Raw genomic sequence first — 14,660 nt, 5'->3', positions numbered from 1 at the left:
ACGTAACGAGATCCTGATGCTCGGCCTCTCTCTCCACCTCGACCCCACATTGATTCCGTAGAGCGGCACTTGCCAAGCTGTCCGCACTTGCGTTCCAATCTAGCTTGAAATGATCTAGCTCGTGCTTAGTCCAACCACGCAGGTGAGTCACCACCTTCTGACGTAACAACGTTTATGCAGGGGCTTTGCAGTCGATTTCAGCTCGCACCTGTCTGATCACCAAATTTGAATCTCCACAGATCACCAGCCTTTTCGGATCCTCTTCCTTAAGTAAATCCACCCCAACAGGAGTCCGTCGTACTCCGCTTCATCAACGGTGAGACCTTCCGCGTACGTGGATCTGGCCCTTACCACGTCCCATCCGGATAGTCTCCATAGAATTGCGCTGTAAGCCCCTCCTCCGCGTCCCACGCGGGCGGATCCATCGAAACGCAGGACATATAGATCTTCATCCACATGTACTGTCGGGAGCGGGATCTGAGTCCGGCGTTTGGGCTTTTTCTAGGGAGCGAACCTAGTTAGTGCTTCATCCATCTTCGCTCTGGGCATAATGCTTGCGGCCAAAATCCTTAGGATCTCGTCCTCTCTTTTCAAACATTTAACGATCTCCCGTGTCCATAGTGAGAGCAGGGCTGCCCATTGTCCCAACCGTCCTTGCAGCCCGGCCGACTTAAACAGCCAGGAAAGCGTAGAATGTCGCGTCAGGATCCGGATGGATCTCCCCACCAGCAGATTATAATTGAGATCTAACACCCGTAGAAGTGCCAGTATCTCCTTCTCCACTGCTCCGCAATTCAACTCGTTAGGCGTTAGGGTTCAGCTGACAAAGATAACCGGATGACAGATCCCCTCATACTCTTGTACCAAACCTGCCGAGACCGCCCAATCGCTAGCATAGACTATCACTGTGGGTTGACGTTCCGGATCGAAATGGCGGAGGATGGACGTCGTCGCGACCCTGTTCCTTAGTTCTACGAACGCGTGGTGAGCTCGAGCCCACCGAGGCTCCACCTTCTCCGAGCTCTCCTCCGTCAACTCCGTCCATATTGGATCCTCTCCCAGTTGGTCCCGGGGTGGATCCAGTTCCTGTTTCAGGTCGCCTCCCGACGTCGTGCTATGTGGATCCCCACGTGGATCTGGGATCACTAGGGCCAGAGCTTGTTGGATCTTAATTCGGACAGCCGAGGTGGCCATCGCAAAGTGCGTAATCCTCGATGAACCGACTGTAGTAGTTCAAACTGCCCAAGAAGGATTGCATCGCTCGTAGCGACTGCGAAAAAAAATCTACCAACGAAGACAGATCTTTAGGGCTCGCCTCCAATCCCTTCTTGGAGACTCGATGACCTAAATAATCCACCTTGCGCATTCCCCAATAACGCTTCACCACGCTGATAGAGAGATTCTACTTAGTACACGCCTCCAGTAGGGATGTCTCTCTCTCGCACAGCTGATCCCACGATTCCGCCGAAATTAGAATGTCGTCGATATAGGATCTGCGCCCTAACACGGATAGTGTTCCCAGATCGCTTGGCTCTCCTGCTTCGAATGGATCCACTTGGCCGCATCACCTTCGCCGGACCCACCTCTTTCGGTTCCGGTATTCGGGTAAATCCGTAGAGGTTATTGTCAATCAGGCCTGGATAGATCTGGGGTGCTTTCTATAATCTAAACGGCATTCGGTTCCATTCGAACAGTCCAAATGGTGTGGTGAATGCGGATATCGCGCGAGCTCGATCCGTCATAGTCACCATTCAAAACCCACTTGCCATATCTAGGGAAGCGTACCAGAGTACTTTATCCAAGTCTTCCAACAGCTCATTGATTAGAGACATCGGATACACCATCAGTCTGGTCAGACCGTTGACTATCCGGTAATCAATACACAGGCGTATATCCAATCCGTTCTCTTAATGATGATCACCACAGGTGACGCCCACGGGGAGGTTGAGAGACTGATGATTTTGGCTTGCAGCAAACCTTTAACCAGATCCGAGCGTTTCTCTCGGAACTGAGGTGCCGATCCACTTCCGCCGGCTCGTTCGCCCCCGGATGCACTTGGATATCATCAATCGTGACTTCCTCTGTGGTCAGTGGTACCTCCTGGATTACCGCTATACCTTCCCCAAGATCTTCGGCGTGTAGATCCCCGCCTTCATGGTAGCATACTTGTTCATCTTCAGTCTTTGTCGGATCCACCACTGGATCCAGGCACCGCGATTCCCCCTTTTCAGTCAATCCTTCTGTTTTCATGGGATCGGGTATTCTGGTACCGGGGATAATGCTTTTTGAATCCACTCGATCTTCTGGTGAGTTTACACACGACGGCGCCTGTTTAGCCAGTGTTGACACTCTCGACAGAATCTAGGCATTCTGTCCGATGGAAAGTTCGGATCCAACTGTGGGTCAGCAGGATCCAGCGAGCCGGTTTCAATTGCTTTCGATATCCCATCCACCGACCTTTGGCTATCTAGGGACCGGTTCTGGGTTTCTCCAGCTGTCTAGGATCCAACCTTTACCACTTGGATCCCAATCCGACGATCCATCTGTAGGATCTGTCGCGGGGTTGGGTATGAAGGCCGGTCCACCAAGGGACCAGTTGGCTCCGCCTCTCCGAGAGATTCAGTCTCGGTAGTTGCTTCATACGCCAGATTCTGCCATTCGCTATAGCGACGGGATCCCACTGACACATATCCAGGTCGCCTAGGGATACCATCCTTCGCCAACCATCGCCCTGGCAGTTCCCATATTTCTCCGGGCTCGATCCAGGTCGTTTTATCTGCCCTTATGATCCTCATCTTCGCCCTGTACAACGGTCGTCGTCCACTGAGCTGGATCCGCATCTCATCTGGGAAGCATAGTGTCCCATCTGCCAGATCTAACCTTACCCCGGCTGGTACCATAAAATCCATCCCAAGGATGGCATCTTGACCAGCGAGGTCTCCGACCCAAATATCGAACCAGTATACCAAACAAACTGCCAACGTGATCTGGATCCGCGTTCTCCCATTCGTACGGTACACGCCTTCACCAATCCCAACATAATCATGGATCCGACTCCCATCCACTTGGCACCCAACCTTACCAGCAAAGGCGGTATCTAGTATAGACACCTCGGCACCACTATCTAGGAGTATGATTGCTTTTTCATTGTTGATCTTGCCCCCTACCTTGGCTTGTCTGAGCCACTTTCCTGGGGCATGGTACCTCCAGTATCCACGGGACTCCCCTGTCAGCAGATCCATAGATCCAACATCTTCAGATCTACGGGATCCAGTGCCTTGACAAACCTTGGGTGGATCTGCAGTGACCTCACCCTTGGTAGGCTCAAACCATTGGCCATGCTGTCGTTTCTCCCAATAACCGCGCGCTTCGCCCATTTGTAGATCCAGGGTTGAAGATACTTCGGATATATAAAACTCATCCACTTGGCGCAAACTAGAAATCTTGGCAACTGACACTTTATGTAGATCACGTGTATTATCGACTGGATCTGGGGTCCTGCTACCTGGATCTAGCGATGTCTTGTTCACAAATGCATAAATGCAATATCTAGAACGCTCGGCTCGTACCGGATTCAAACCCGGCGAGCGTCCTAGTTTAACATCTTCTCTGCCACTTCTGGCAACATCCCTCTGTGCTTGGCAGGATCAAACCATTGGCGGATCTGGTTGAAGAATTTCTCCATCGGGCACTTGCCGACGTCGTGAATCTCGCCACAACCACGACACACGTAAAAGCAATGATCTCCGGGATGATTCTTCTTGCCACACTTCTCACATAGCAGATGTTTCCAACATCCAGACTCTGTGTGCTTCCGGGATCCACACTGCGAGCACCTGATTTGTCCTGTCCCGTCCATGAGGTCTCGGGATCTGTACATCCCACGGTTCCCGGGTAGCGGTCGAGATGCCACTGAATCCAGGCTGTCCTTAATATTAATAATGGACTGGCCGGATTCGCATTCAGCGGCCAAGAACTGATCATCTACAGTACGAACCCTCGGTGACGGTTGGGATGAGCTCGCGGAAGACGCGGCGACCCTTTGAAGGCACGTTCACCGTCTGGGACAGGGCGCGGGCCGTTAAAGATACTCATGCGACGGTGCAGACGACGCTTGGCGTGCAAAAAAATCCATAACGGATCATTGTTCACTTGATATTTGTAAACTTGATTAGGACTTCTTATTAGGAATCGACCCGAAAGAGAAAACATAAATACAGAACAGAAATTCCACTCAAGCACACAGAGCGACGTCCGACTTCAAGGTTAGCGTCTGGTCAAGCTTTTTTGAGTGTGTTATGCATGTCGGTGAACTCGAAGCTCTGTAGCGAGGGTTCATCCGGCAAGGCCAAGAGACTTTGTGTATTGGCCGATTACTATCGGGAGGTTTTTACGTGACGGCTTATTGTTGCCTATTTGCACGACTGGGAGTGCTTGAATTGCCTCCCTTTTACTCTTCCCTTTTATTCTTCCAACCAAGTGTTGAACACTCGGTGACCTCGTCAAAGGCTTACCCGTGCCTGGTACCTTTCCGCTGTTGGGACCACGAGGATTCATAACACCTACTAGCTTTGCTCGTGCTAGTAGCGTGTTCTTAGTTTTACTGGTTGGCCTATATAAATAGTTTACAAGGTCCAGTTTGTGGCGGTGCAAGGGCAGAACTGGGGTCTTCAGGTCCGCCCGAACGATCGTTTACTATCGTAGTAGACGTATTGTTGTGGGAACGTCCTAGCTACATTTGTAGCTAGAGTTCACGTGGGAATTCCAACACCACAAGTGGTGCCGCGACCCAGGAACAGATTGTGACCATTGTGAGCTGTTTGTATGGCCTTCCAGTTTACGAGATACCAAGAGAAGAAGAAGAACAAGAAAAAGAAAACAAGAAACATGACGAAAGGACAACCAACGGCACCAGTTACCCCTGTCAAGTCTGGCGGAGCTCGCAACGAGAGTTCAAGCCCGGCTGCACGCTTTGCAGCCCCCACGAGCTTTCGGTGAGCTTTGACGACGAGGCGGACGTCGGTCCTGACGCCCACGATTATGAAGATTACGAAGACAAGACGCCGGCTCCAGAGCCAGGCGCAGCGACGCCGGAGACGGCCACGCTATCATCGGGGCTGAGCGGGGCGACCAAGTCCCTTTCGAGGAACCTCGCCGACGAGCTCGATGATGTTGCGGGACCGGAACCGGCCTATGATGGTTATGACGATGGGACCGAGGGTTTTAAACCTTCGGTGGCGAGTGCAAAGCATTCAGCACTGCTGAAAGCACCTCGCCCATCTATCACCGGTGATACACCAGCCGCCAAGCGCGTTTTCGACCGCGTACAAGCGCTGATGCAGAATGCTGAGTAGATGCAGCTGTTCAAGCCCATCCCCAAGAGAAAGGCCGACTGGCCTGCGCTTGCGCAGGAACTTCAATACCCAGTCAACTCGGTGTCGACTAGCTAAGTTGCCGAAGATTCAGTCTCGCTGGGCTTCGAAAATGAGGCGTACCCATCGACGATGTCGCTCCAAGATTGGGGTCCTCATGAAGCTGGAGCTGCTCTCCAGATATGGAAGAAGAAGCTTCGGAAGGCATTTGGCGCTGTCGGCATCAACGCTGGAAAGCAGCCAGTGAGTCGACCGATCGTTCAAGATGAAGATCCGTCCACGATTTCGCTGCCGCAGATACCCCAGCGACACGACCGTACTCCTCCGATCAAGCGTGGAGCTGAGCGTAGTGTCTTTGGTACTACCGAAGCTTCACCGTACTTTCAAGACTCGCACATGGTCACGCCACGTTCGGTGAGCCGTGTGCAACGTGTCTACGCTGGTAACGAGGGTTCGTTCGGTCGCCGGGGCGGTACGCGAGTTTCCAAAGGTGGTGCCGGACGTCGTCAAGTCGACAGCGACGGTTCGTCAAGTGACGATGACATTTTGGTGCGTACATTCGACGAGGAAGATCATCAAGTCAAGTTGATGCGTCCGATGAATGAGCTGGCGACGCTGAACGACGTGGACCCGACACCGAGGATTGAAATGGCATCGCACCGACCGTTTGGTCGCATTAAGCCTTTCTCAGGCTCTCGCAACAAGAGCGAGAACTGTATGCAGTGGCTCCGTGGGTTCGTCTACGAAATGACTGCAACTTGCACAGATGCCGACAAATGGAGCATTCCATTTGAGCTAAGTCTCCGGGACGGAGCCATTCATTGGTTCCACCAACTTCCGAAAAAGACGAAGCGCAAGTGGGAGCTGCTGAGCGATGCGTTCACCCGCTACTACTGCTCGCAGTTAACTAAGACAGCACTGTCCCGTTACTACTCTGCAAAGCGGGAGCGTAACGAACATCTGTGCGACTACATAAACAGGCTGAATGGCTACGCTCAGAACGCGCGTATACACTTCGAGAACAGTGGTCGCGACGCGAAAGAACACGTACAGCAGTTCCTGGCAACGTGCGATGATAACAAGTTGGCGGAGAGTCTCTATCACACTCGAGTCACCGACATTCACGAGCTCGAAGAGGTCATCAAAGATGTTCCCAAGGGCAAGGGACGAATGGCTAAGCGTGGCAGTGAGTATCGACACTCCAAGAGTCGTGATGCGCGACGCGATGATGCGTACGCCCGCAACAATCGACGTGATGACCGTCACCGTGATGGCAACCGCAATAAACCAAGCGTGACGCTCATTAAAGTCACGGTGGTTTGACCTACTAGCTGAATTGGAGGGCCGTGAAGCTGCTCAGGGGGGGGGCACCGAGTATTCAAATGAATATCCGAACGCTTACAACGATGTCCAAGACGAGTATAACGACGTTCAGCCTGAAAATGCGGATGGTGATTTCTCATTGGAATGCACCAGTCAGATAGAACTGAACGCTGTTCGTGGTCGTGATTGCCACATGGAAGCTCAGGTGCTGTACGCAGAGGAAGTCAAAGCCATTAGAGAGGACGTGGAAGTCGCGATCATCCACGCAGCAGACCACGTGAAAGAAGTTCTGGCCGTGATTGACTCGGGGATTCGAGAAGCTAAAGTGGTGCTTACAAACAACGAACTATTACTGGCGTCTGACGCTGACAAGATCCTTGGAATGTGGAGCGAGTTGGACGCTGTTTGTCAGCACCGAACCGATGAGATTGAGCAATTCGCTGCTGGACTGGAAGAAATCGAGCAAGCTCGCATCAGGCGAATACGTGGGAGACTGCAGCGATTGACTTATGTGCTGATGGAAACCGCACATGCCTTGCCGCCTGAAGTGGAGCGCATCATCGAAGCGGAGGCGTACGAAGTCAACACAATAGTGATCTCTAATCGCAGAGTGTTTGCAGATCTGGTGGCCAGGTTGGAGACTGCCAATGTCGATATCTTCTTGGACGCCAGACTCGCCTGGGAACGGGGCCAGACCCGTTGGCGTCACCTACGACACGATGAGGCGATTGTCCCACACTCCACTCTCCGCTGTTTACAGACCCAGAGGAGCGACGGCTTGTGCTTGAGCAGATTCGAGTTTTCCAAGAGAAACTTCATATTGAGCAGCGTCTTGCGGTTCTGCAGCAGTCGAAGGAGGCAGGAGCTTCTCCGACTTCGGACCAAGTGGTCCCTTTCAGCAAAACGTTGGAACCTCTAACCTGGAAGTTTTCTTCTAGGTTCGAGGGAAAACACTTTCAGCATACCACTTTTTTCTCCTCCAACCGCAAAAAAAGTCACTAAAAGTTCCAAGTAAACCTCGGTTCAGTGCCAAAGTTTTAGGGAGCGGAAGAGGTCCCTGAAACGTGGAACTTGTGAGACTGGATAGATTCTCCGTGGCACTCATTTTCACCCCCCCCCTTCAGCCTGCGCATGGATAGCGGAGAGCCCGAGGCAGAGCCCCTGGGCTCTGCGGAACTGCGTCTGTGCGAGCTCTAGAGCCTGCGATCTCTGACTTCAAGCGCAACTGGACCGACATCACGATCCTTGCTCTGGTGCGCGCGTGGCGCGCTGTGTACAGAAGTGGTCGAGCCAAGGACGAGAAGACGACGATGTTTAACGAGCGCATTTTCGTTGCTTACCAAGCTGCCGTCCCGTCGACTCAGCGTTCAAAGAAGGCAATAGAAGATAAACTCCAAGGACTGCGTGAGATGTATCGTTTCATCAGTGATGTAAACGCAAACAGAGTGCAAGGCAGCACTGGGAAGGCTGAGTGGTTCGATTTCTCCAAGCAAGATAAGAAAGAGCTAAGGTATGGTGGTTCTATGGAATGCAGACCGTGCTTGAGCTTACAGAATACTATTCTTCACAAACAGGGAATTTCATCGCATTAAAAGTCCCAATATCTCACAGCAAGTATACTCGGAGCTGCACAGCTTCTTGTCGGATCAACCTGATACGACTCCACTGAGGTCTAAATTCACCTCCCAGCCACGATTCTCGACACCTCGCGCACGATACCGGAGACTGTAGATGGCCCAATGGCAAAACGATCTGCTGTGGCTTCCAGCGATGTGCCCTGAGCACATAGATACAAGAAGACAGCTACTCTCACTGGAGGCAACACAGCATCTGGTGCCATTCTTCCTGTTGTGAGATGGGGGGTCAAAGTCCGTATCAAAGCGCCAATTGTAGAGCTATCCATGCGAAATAGGTTACTCATCGATCCATCGAAGTAGATGCGCGAAGAGAACAATATCTTAGCCCAGTGTGAGCTGCGCTGCTTCGCGAGAATCTCCCGATCCTTTGGAGCTGCTACTTCGGCTATCACATCGAGTTCTGCTTGGTATGCTTGCTGGATGAGGTGTCTTGCTTGTCCGCCCATGCCAGCTGGAGGAGGAATCCCCTCCAAGAGAAGCATTAGCAGCAGTCCGACGTTCATGGGCCGCGACCTCTTAGAATATATAGCCAGAATGATTGTGGAGAGCACGCAGCACCTCCAGGGGAAGATTTGCTGAACGCATGGGAAAAACAAAGCTTGGAACCTTTTTTTTTCAGGTTCCAGGTTATATTTTTGCTGAAAGGGGCCAGTGACGCGGATTCTAGAGGAGCTGAGCTGTACGCAGCAAATTGAAGAAGAAAATAATCAGTTTTTCTTGTCAGAGTTGATGCAACTTGATGAATCCAAAGGAGACGCTGCGAAGGCTTTGAGAGAGGCGCTTCGTTTGGAACTGCATGGCTTTGGATCGATGGCCAAGGAAGGGGCGATTCAAGAGGCCAAGGCAGCTCTAGTGATGCTGCTAAGTGATGACTCGATGGAAGACTTATTTCGTGCCGCTGGGGGCTTGAAGAGTGAGCTTGACACTCTTGCGAAGCAGCTCAACACGGCTGATCTCATTTACAACACAAACCTGGAGCCAGTGGTGAGCTCAGTGGGGGTCCTCTTGAGTGCGTTGCCGTTGACAAATGTGATGGAAAAGCAGGGCAAGGAGGCGGGGCGGAAGGCGGTGCAGTCAACACTGGAGAAAGTCCGAAAAGCCACCAAAGGCGAGATCATGTCGCTGTTACCGAGTCTGCAGTCTCAGATCTCCATGCTGACAAACTTGGAGGGCATGAGCGACAAATTTCAAGCTGAACTTGGTGACATATCAGTCCAGTTGGACACAATTCTCCGCGAGAATGGCTCCGTTCAAGGCACTGGCGCATCAATTCCAGCTCCAATTAGTATGAATCCGGTCAATTCATCAATGGGAACTGCAAATGAGAAGCGGTCGCTGTCCGAAGCTGCCCCAGCGAGCAAGACAACTAGTGTCCCCAATGCAGTGGTAACGCTGTTGATCTCCAGGCTATTCGGAAGATGCAACGCCGCCTTGGTATGCTTTTGTACGCGTCCGAACTAGACGTACCTTGGCAGGAGCATCTTCATTTCATCGCAGAGCAACTCGAGTTGCAGACAAATGCTAATCGTATCGTGGATGAAATCATCTCGAGGGAATGTGATCCTCAAATTGACACGCGACAACAAAAGGGTCGAATACTAGTGGATGAAATGGGGAAGCGAATGGAGCAGCAGAGCGCACAGCTGTATGATCATGTTGAGAAGCTGGCGAAGTTCTTCCTCCGAGTGGTCCGTTGCCTCGAGGAAAGCGTCGACAAGGTTCAGTACGTCAACTTGAGTGTGATGGATCTCCTTGATACGCTCAAGGAAGACGATGAAGACACTCTGGCCGATCTCGAGACCAAGTTCACGCAGAGCTGCACACGTCTCCGACACTTGCCGACTACCAATGTTTTACGTGAGGAATTCCAGCGCTCATCGGATCTCTTGCTGCTCATTGAAGGTGAGTACCGGACGTATGACAAACGAGTGTCTCTTGCTGCAGGTAACAATGTCGCAGCAATCGCTACACAGCGTCTGCTGTATCTGGAGCGTCTCTGCGACTTGTTTGGGCTAAAGCAGCTGCATCAGACCAAGAGTGATGAGGTGCTTAACGTAGACCACTTCCTCAGTGCGCAGCATATTGAGGAGATGCTTAAGCCAATTTCTCAAGAGAAGGGCAAGCGTATTGTCGAGGCATGGACAGGAGAGGCCGCCCACCCAGTGTCGAATGGTGACTCTGGTGAGCTTGCAGAAGAGGAAACTTTTCGAACAGCATCGGGCTTGGAGTTGGTTGTAGATCTCTCTCTTGCTAATCTAGCTCACAATATATTGGTACAAAGCGACGAGGAGGACACAGATCAACAGCCACCTCTACACGTTGGCCCAGCTGAATTTTCTTCAAGTGAGCAGTATACACAAAAGACACCCCGTGAGGATAACGTAAGCTCACGTGTCGATGGAGATGACAAGACGGAAGTCGAGGCTCAACCTTTGGAGCCAAGCGTACTGGAGAAAGTTCAAGCGGAGTTTTTGGTCCTAAATGTCTCCAGCGACTGTCGAGAGTCTGCTAGCCTCTTTTCGAGACGCTATTCTATCCAAGTATCACACGGATGCTGCAAAAAATGACACGCAGACGAAAGAAACTCGCGATGACCGCCAGGCAAGCTTTTCAATGCTCCTCGAGGAGAGACTGCGCGTCCACTGGCCACGGAATGGAAGACTGGATGTACAGCTCTACCAGCCTCGAGTCGGTGAACTTCTGAATCACCAGCAACGACAAGAGCGACTTTTGCGTGGAGTCTGGCTAAAGATGGATGAACAGCAAGTTGCGTTTGCAACGAAAGTGGAGGGAGCTCTTGTACACATCGAGCAGACCAGGATGGCGCAGATTGGCTTTCAGGCTCAGCTGCCACTTCAGCAAAGCCTGGCAGCTCTCCAGGGTCTGGAAGTGAAAGCTAAGAAGCGCTGGGTGTATTTAAAGGCGAGGCAATGGAGATATTAGCAGTTCTTCGAGCCATGACAGCTAGTGACATCGACAGTTTGTTATCGTCCTGCCAAGATTACGTACGTGCTTGTTCGTCTCAACTTTTTCCCGATTTGATGAGCTCCGAGATTATAAGTGGGTGTGATTATCACCCCGGGGAGATCACTGCCATCAGAGAAAAACTCGCTACGATCGAAGCTCAAGCCCGTGATCAGATATCCGAGAGAGAGAAGCAAATTGATGAGATTAGTAGCAAACAGAGCCAGAACATGGACATATGGGAAACGTTCAAAGCAAGGTCTCAGACGTGTATGCAGAGCTTAGCGATGAAAGAGGGGCTTGGACAGAAATTCGGGCTTCCTAAGCGAACAGCTCAAGAACGATATCGATCTGAAATGACGAGGTGTGAGGCACGTTCTGCTACGATCAACACGCTCTTGGCTTCACTTGACTCGTTAGTCGACGAAGGGAAAAGTTACGATCGTTCGGACTCGTTGTCCAATGTGCCGAACCTTACACGTGATGTGTTACCCAAGCTGATGCAGCTTCGTGCGAAGATATACCATCGAGGAATGTACTTTGGATTCCTTCGAAATCCGAGTCAGCTTGAACTCAAGCCGGCAGAGTTTGATCCCGCAACAGGGAGGCAAGACGAAGTGATACGTGATCACGAAGTAGTAGACGAAGAAGATTGGATATTAGCGGTTCCTTTCCTAGAGTTTGCCGATCAAGTCAGCGCTAAATGCCAAGAAGAGACGAAGGCGTTGTACGAGCAAGAAGGAAAAAACGAGGAGCTCCCGCCCCCGCCGCTTTGGAGGAGTATCTGTCCAGTCAGATGGAGAAAGCTCGATCATTCGTATTGCAACAAGAAGTGTCATATCGAGAGCAAGTGGATCTGTACGCTGATCTGTTGACTCTTGCACCGGGATTTGTCATGAGAAATTTGGTAGACCAGGCAAAGCAAGAAATACGGCGCAAGATTTCCGATATTTTCTTTGCGTTCGAGCCTCTCTACCAGTCGTGGATGGACCTCAAAACCCACCACACCTTAGAGCTGCGACCGCACTATTGCAGCCCCAACAACGGTCATCTTTTGCAAGAACTGGAAAAACGTGAAAAAGTACGCTCGACATCAACCCAAAGTGCATTGTACGACATTCGAAGTCTGTTCTTGGCGGATCACATTCAGATCTCGTTGTCGTTCGAAGCAAGACTGATTAGACTAAGTCACTGTCTAATGCTGTTCTTAGACTCGTCAGTATTGTCATTGGACGACGTGAAGCCATTTTCAGGCGAGAAACTGCTCAAGCGAAAATCACTGAAGCGGCTGCGTAAAGTGGCTCGAGTAAAAGAATTCGGCTATTCTCACGAAGTGAAAAGAACTGCTGCTGAGCTGCAGATATTGACTCAAAGCGGTGAAGTTCCTCGTTTTCCGTTGCGATCATGGGCTGGTATCCCTTTTTTTGGATTGCAGTCGCTTTGGGAGGAGGTAAAGGCGGATATTCATGCAAAGGATTTAGCAAGGCAGTGCTATGGATCTGATGTGCAGACAGACTCCTCCATCCAAAATTTGACCTGTGTACCTCTGGCATCCAATGACGGTGCGTGTGTTGCTCTTCTCACGCCCGCACATCGGGCACTCATTCAAGCACGAGACACTTCCTATGCCGATTACATTACTTTCTGTCGCGAGGAAATAAGGCGGTGTCTAGACAATTTGCACGAACGGATGGACGATGAAGTCAAGTGGACACTCGGCTGGGAAAAAGGGATTTTAAGGATGAGGCAGTCCACGTCCCAGCTAGCATAGCCCTTTAATCGCTGATATCCTGCGACGAAACAGCTCTGGATTTTCGAGATACATTGCTATCCAAGTAAAGAGCTAGTACACTTCTAAACTTAAGTGTGAGCTGTAAACTTACCTGCGTGTCGAGCGCCAGTGCATTGCAGTCTGCCAGTGTCCGGTGCCCCCATCTACGAGCCACCGTCCACTGCCAGTGTCTGCAAAGACACATCCCAAGGACACTCATGCGCCTGGCAGTGCAGCTTGCGGCTGCACTACAACCGGCTACACTGAGTACATATGCGTGCAATGGCGAAGGACTATACCAAGGACTGTATGCACAAGGACATCGTTGGCTGTGCGCTGCCAAGATGGTGTACTCAAACGAGAGTGCATTTATCTAGAGTTTAGTATTGACTTATTTGCTATTTGTATACTAATCTACTTTTGCGGTACAGCGGTGTTCTGGCGGAGGCTGCTCCACACTTTGCGTTTTGACGCCTGCCGCTCACCAGAGAGCAGCAGAGAAGAGCAGCCTCACCAGACACCGCAGTCCTGTCGCGGCCTTTTCTTACGTGTTTACGTTACTTCCTGATTAGTTTCCTAAAGTTGACATTTAAGTGTATTTACATTTAAATGGCTCCTACTCTTAGAAGCGATCGACCCATGGAGAACAATCCCCCCGTGACGAACCCTACGTCACCACTGGTTATGAGCCCAATCAGGGCGCAGTCTGCGACTGACGTGGCTGCTGGTGTTCCAGACACAAGTTCACGAATTTCGACCAATCAAGATCAATCTTCAACCCCATTGGCAGGAATTTCAGCTTGAACAATGACGCAACACTGTCGCACAGTGATGCAGAGCGACTAATTCGTTCATTGACTGAATCCCGGGTGCGCCCGTTACTCCAAATGTTACTCGAAAGTATGCATAAACTTTCGTCGACGAACACGGAAGAATCCGTGCCAGTTGACATCCTCCCCAGTCGCCGCTAAATTAACAAAACGGCGACCGAGACCCCGACGATCCGTGGCGCCCTCTAGACAACATGAACCCTACTGGCCGCTACAACGACGGCGAGCTGGCTGAGTACACCAAGGTCCTCATCAACTCGCCCCCGATCAAGCTGCCCAAGCTCCATCTGAAGGGCGACTACAAAGCCTGGAAGAGCGAGGTGCCGTTGCACTCCGAGCCGAAGATGCTGGGAGACATCACCTATGACCCTGAGCGCTACGATGCAGTAGAAGGCATGCGTCGTGACAAATATCGCGTGTGGTACAAGTCGCGCAAGAACAAGGCATTCTCAGCACTTGTGTTGTCGCTGTCTGTTGACCTACGTACGACGTTCAAGATCGACGACATCCACGACAATATGGACGCCGCCTCTTTGCTCTACGATGCGATTACGCAGCACTTTGAGGCTGGAGATGGTATTAATCCTGATTACCTACTGCAAGAGCTAGTGACGCGCCGGCTCAAGCCAAACGAGTCGGTATCACAGTATGTTGACCACATTGCGAAGAAGGTGACACTTCTACATCAAGCTAATGGTGAGTTCGCTGAGTGGCAACATGCAAGCCTACTACTGTCGAACAGCATGAAAGCATTAAAGATGAA

At 51.3% G+C, this 14,660-nt stretch overlaps 2 protein-coding genes across 2 annotated transcripts; both read left to right on the top strand.

Moving 5' to 3' along the window:
- Positions 1-9,142: 9,142 nt before the first annotated feature.
- Positions 9,143-10,813, top strand: PITG_21066 (uncharacterized protein; the record flags this gene model as incomplete). The annotated part of the gene is made up of 3 exons (XM_002895150.1): positions 9,143-9,580; positions 9,703-10,605; positions 10,736-10,813. The coding sequence occupies 3 exons, from the start codon at positions 9,143-9,145 to the stop codon at positions 10,811-10,813; spliced, it is 1,419 nt and encodes a 472-aa protein (XP_002895196.1).
- Positions 10,814-10,945: 132 nt separating this feature from the next.
- Positions 10,946-13,067, top strand: PITG_21065 (uncharacterized protein; the record flags this gene model as incomplete). Its single annotated transcript, XM_002895149.1, has 5 exons — positions 10,946-11,244; positions 11,313-11,715; positions 11,803-12,076; positions 12,127-12,188; positions 12,264-13,067. 5 exons carry the CDS (start codon positions 10,946-10,948, stop codon positions 13,065-13,067), a joined length of 1,842 nt encoding a protein of 613 aa, XP_002895195.1.
- Positions 13,068-14,660: the final 1,593 nt, after the last annotated feature.

The sequence above is a fragment of the Phytophthora infestans genome, genomic scaffold (assembly GCF_000142945.1).
Source record: "Phytophthora infestans T30-4 supercont1.237 genomic scaffold, whole genome shotgun sequence".
NCBI lineage: Eukaryota > Oomycota > Peronosporomycetes > Peronosporales > Peronosporaceae > Phytophthora > Phytophthora infestans.
The sequence above is the reverse complement of the archived record's forward strand: the minus strand, read 5'-3'. Positions and strand labels throughout refer to the sequence as shown.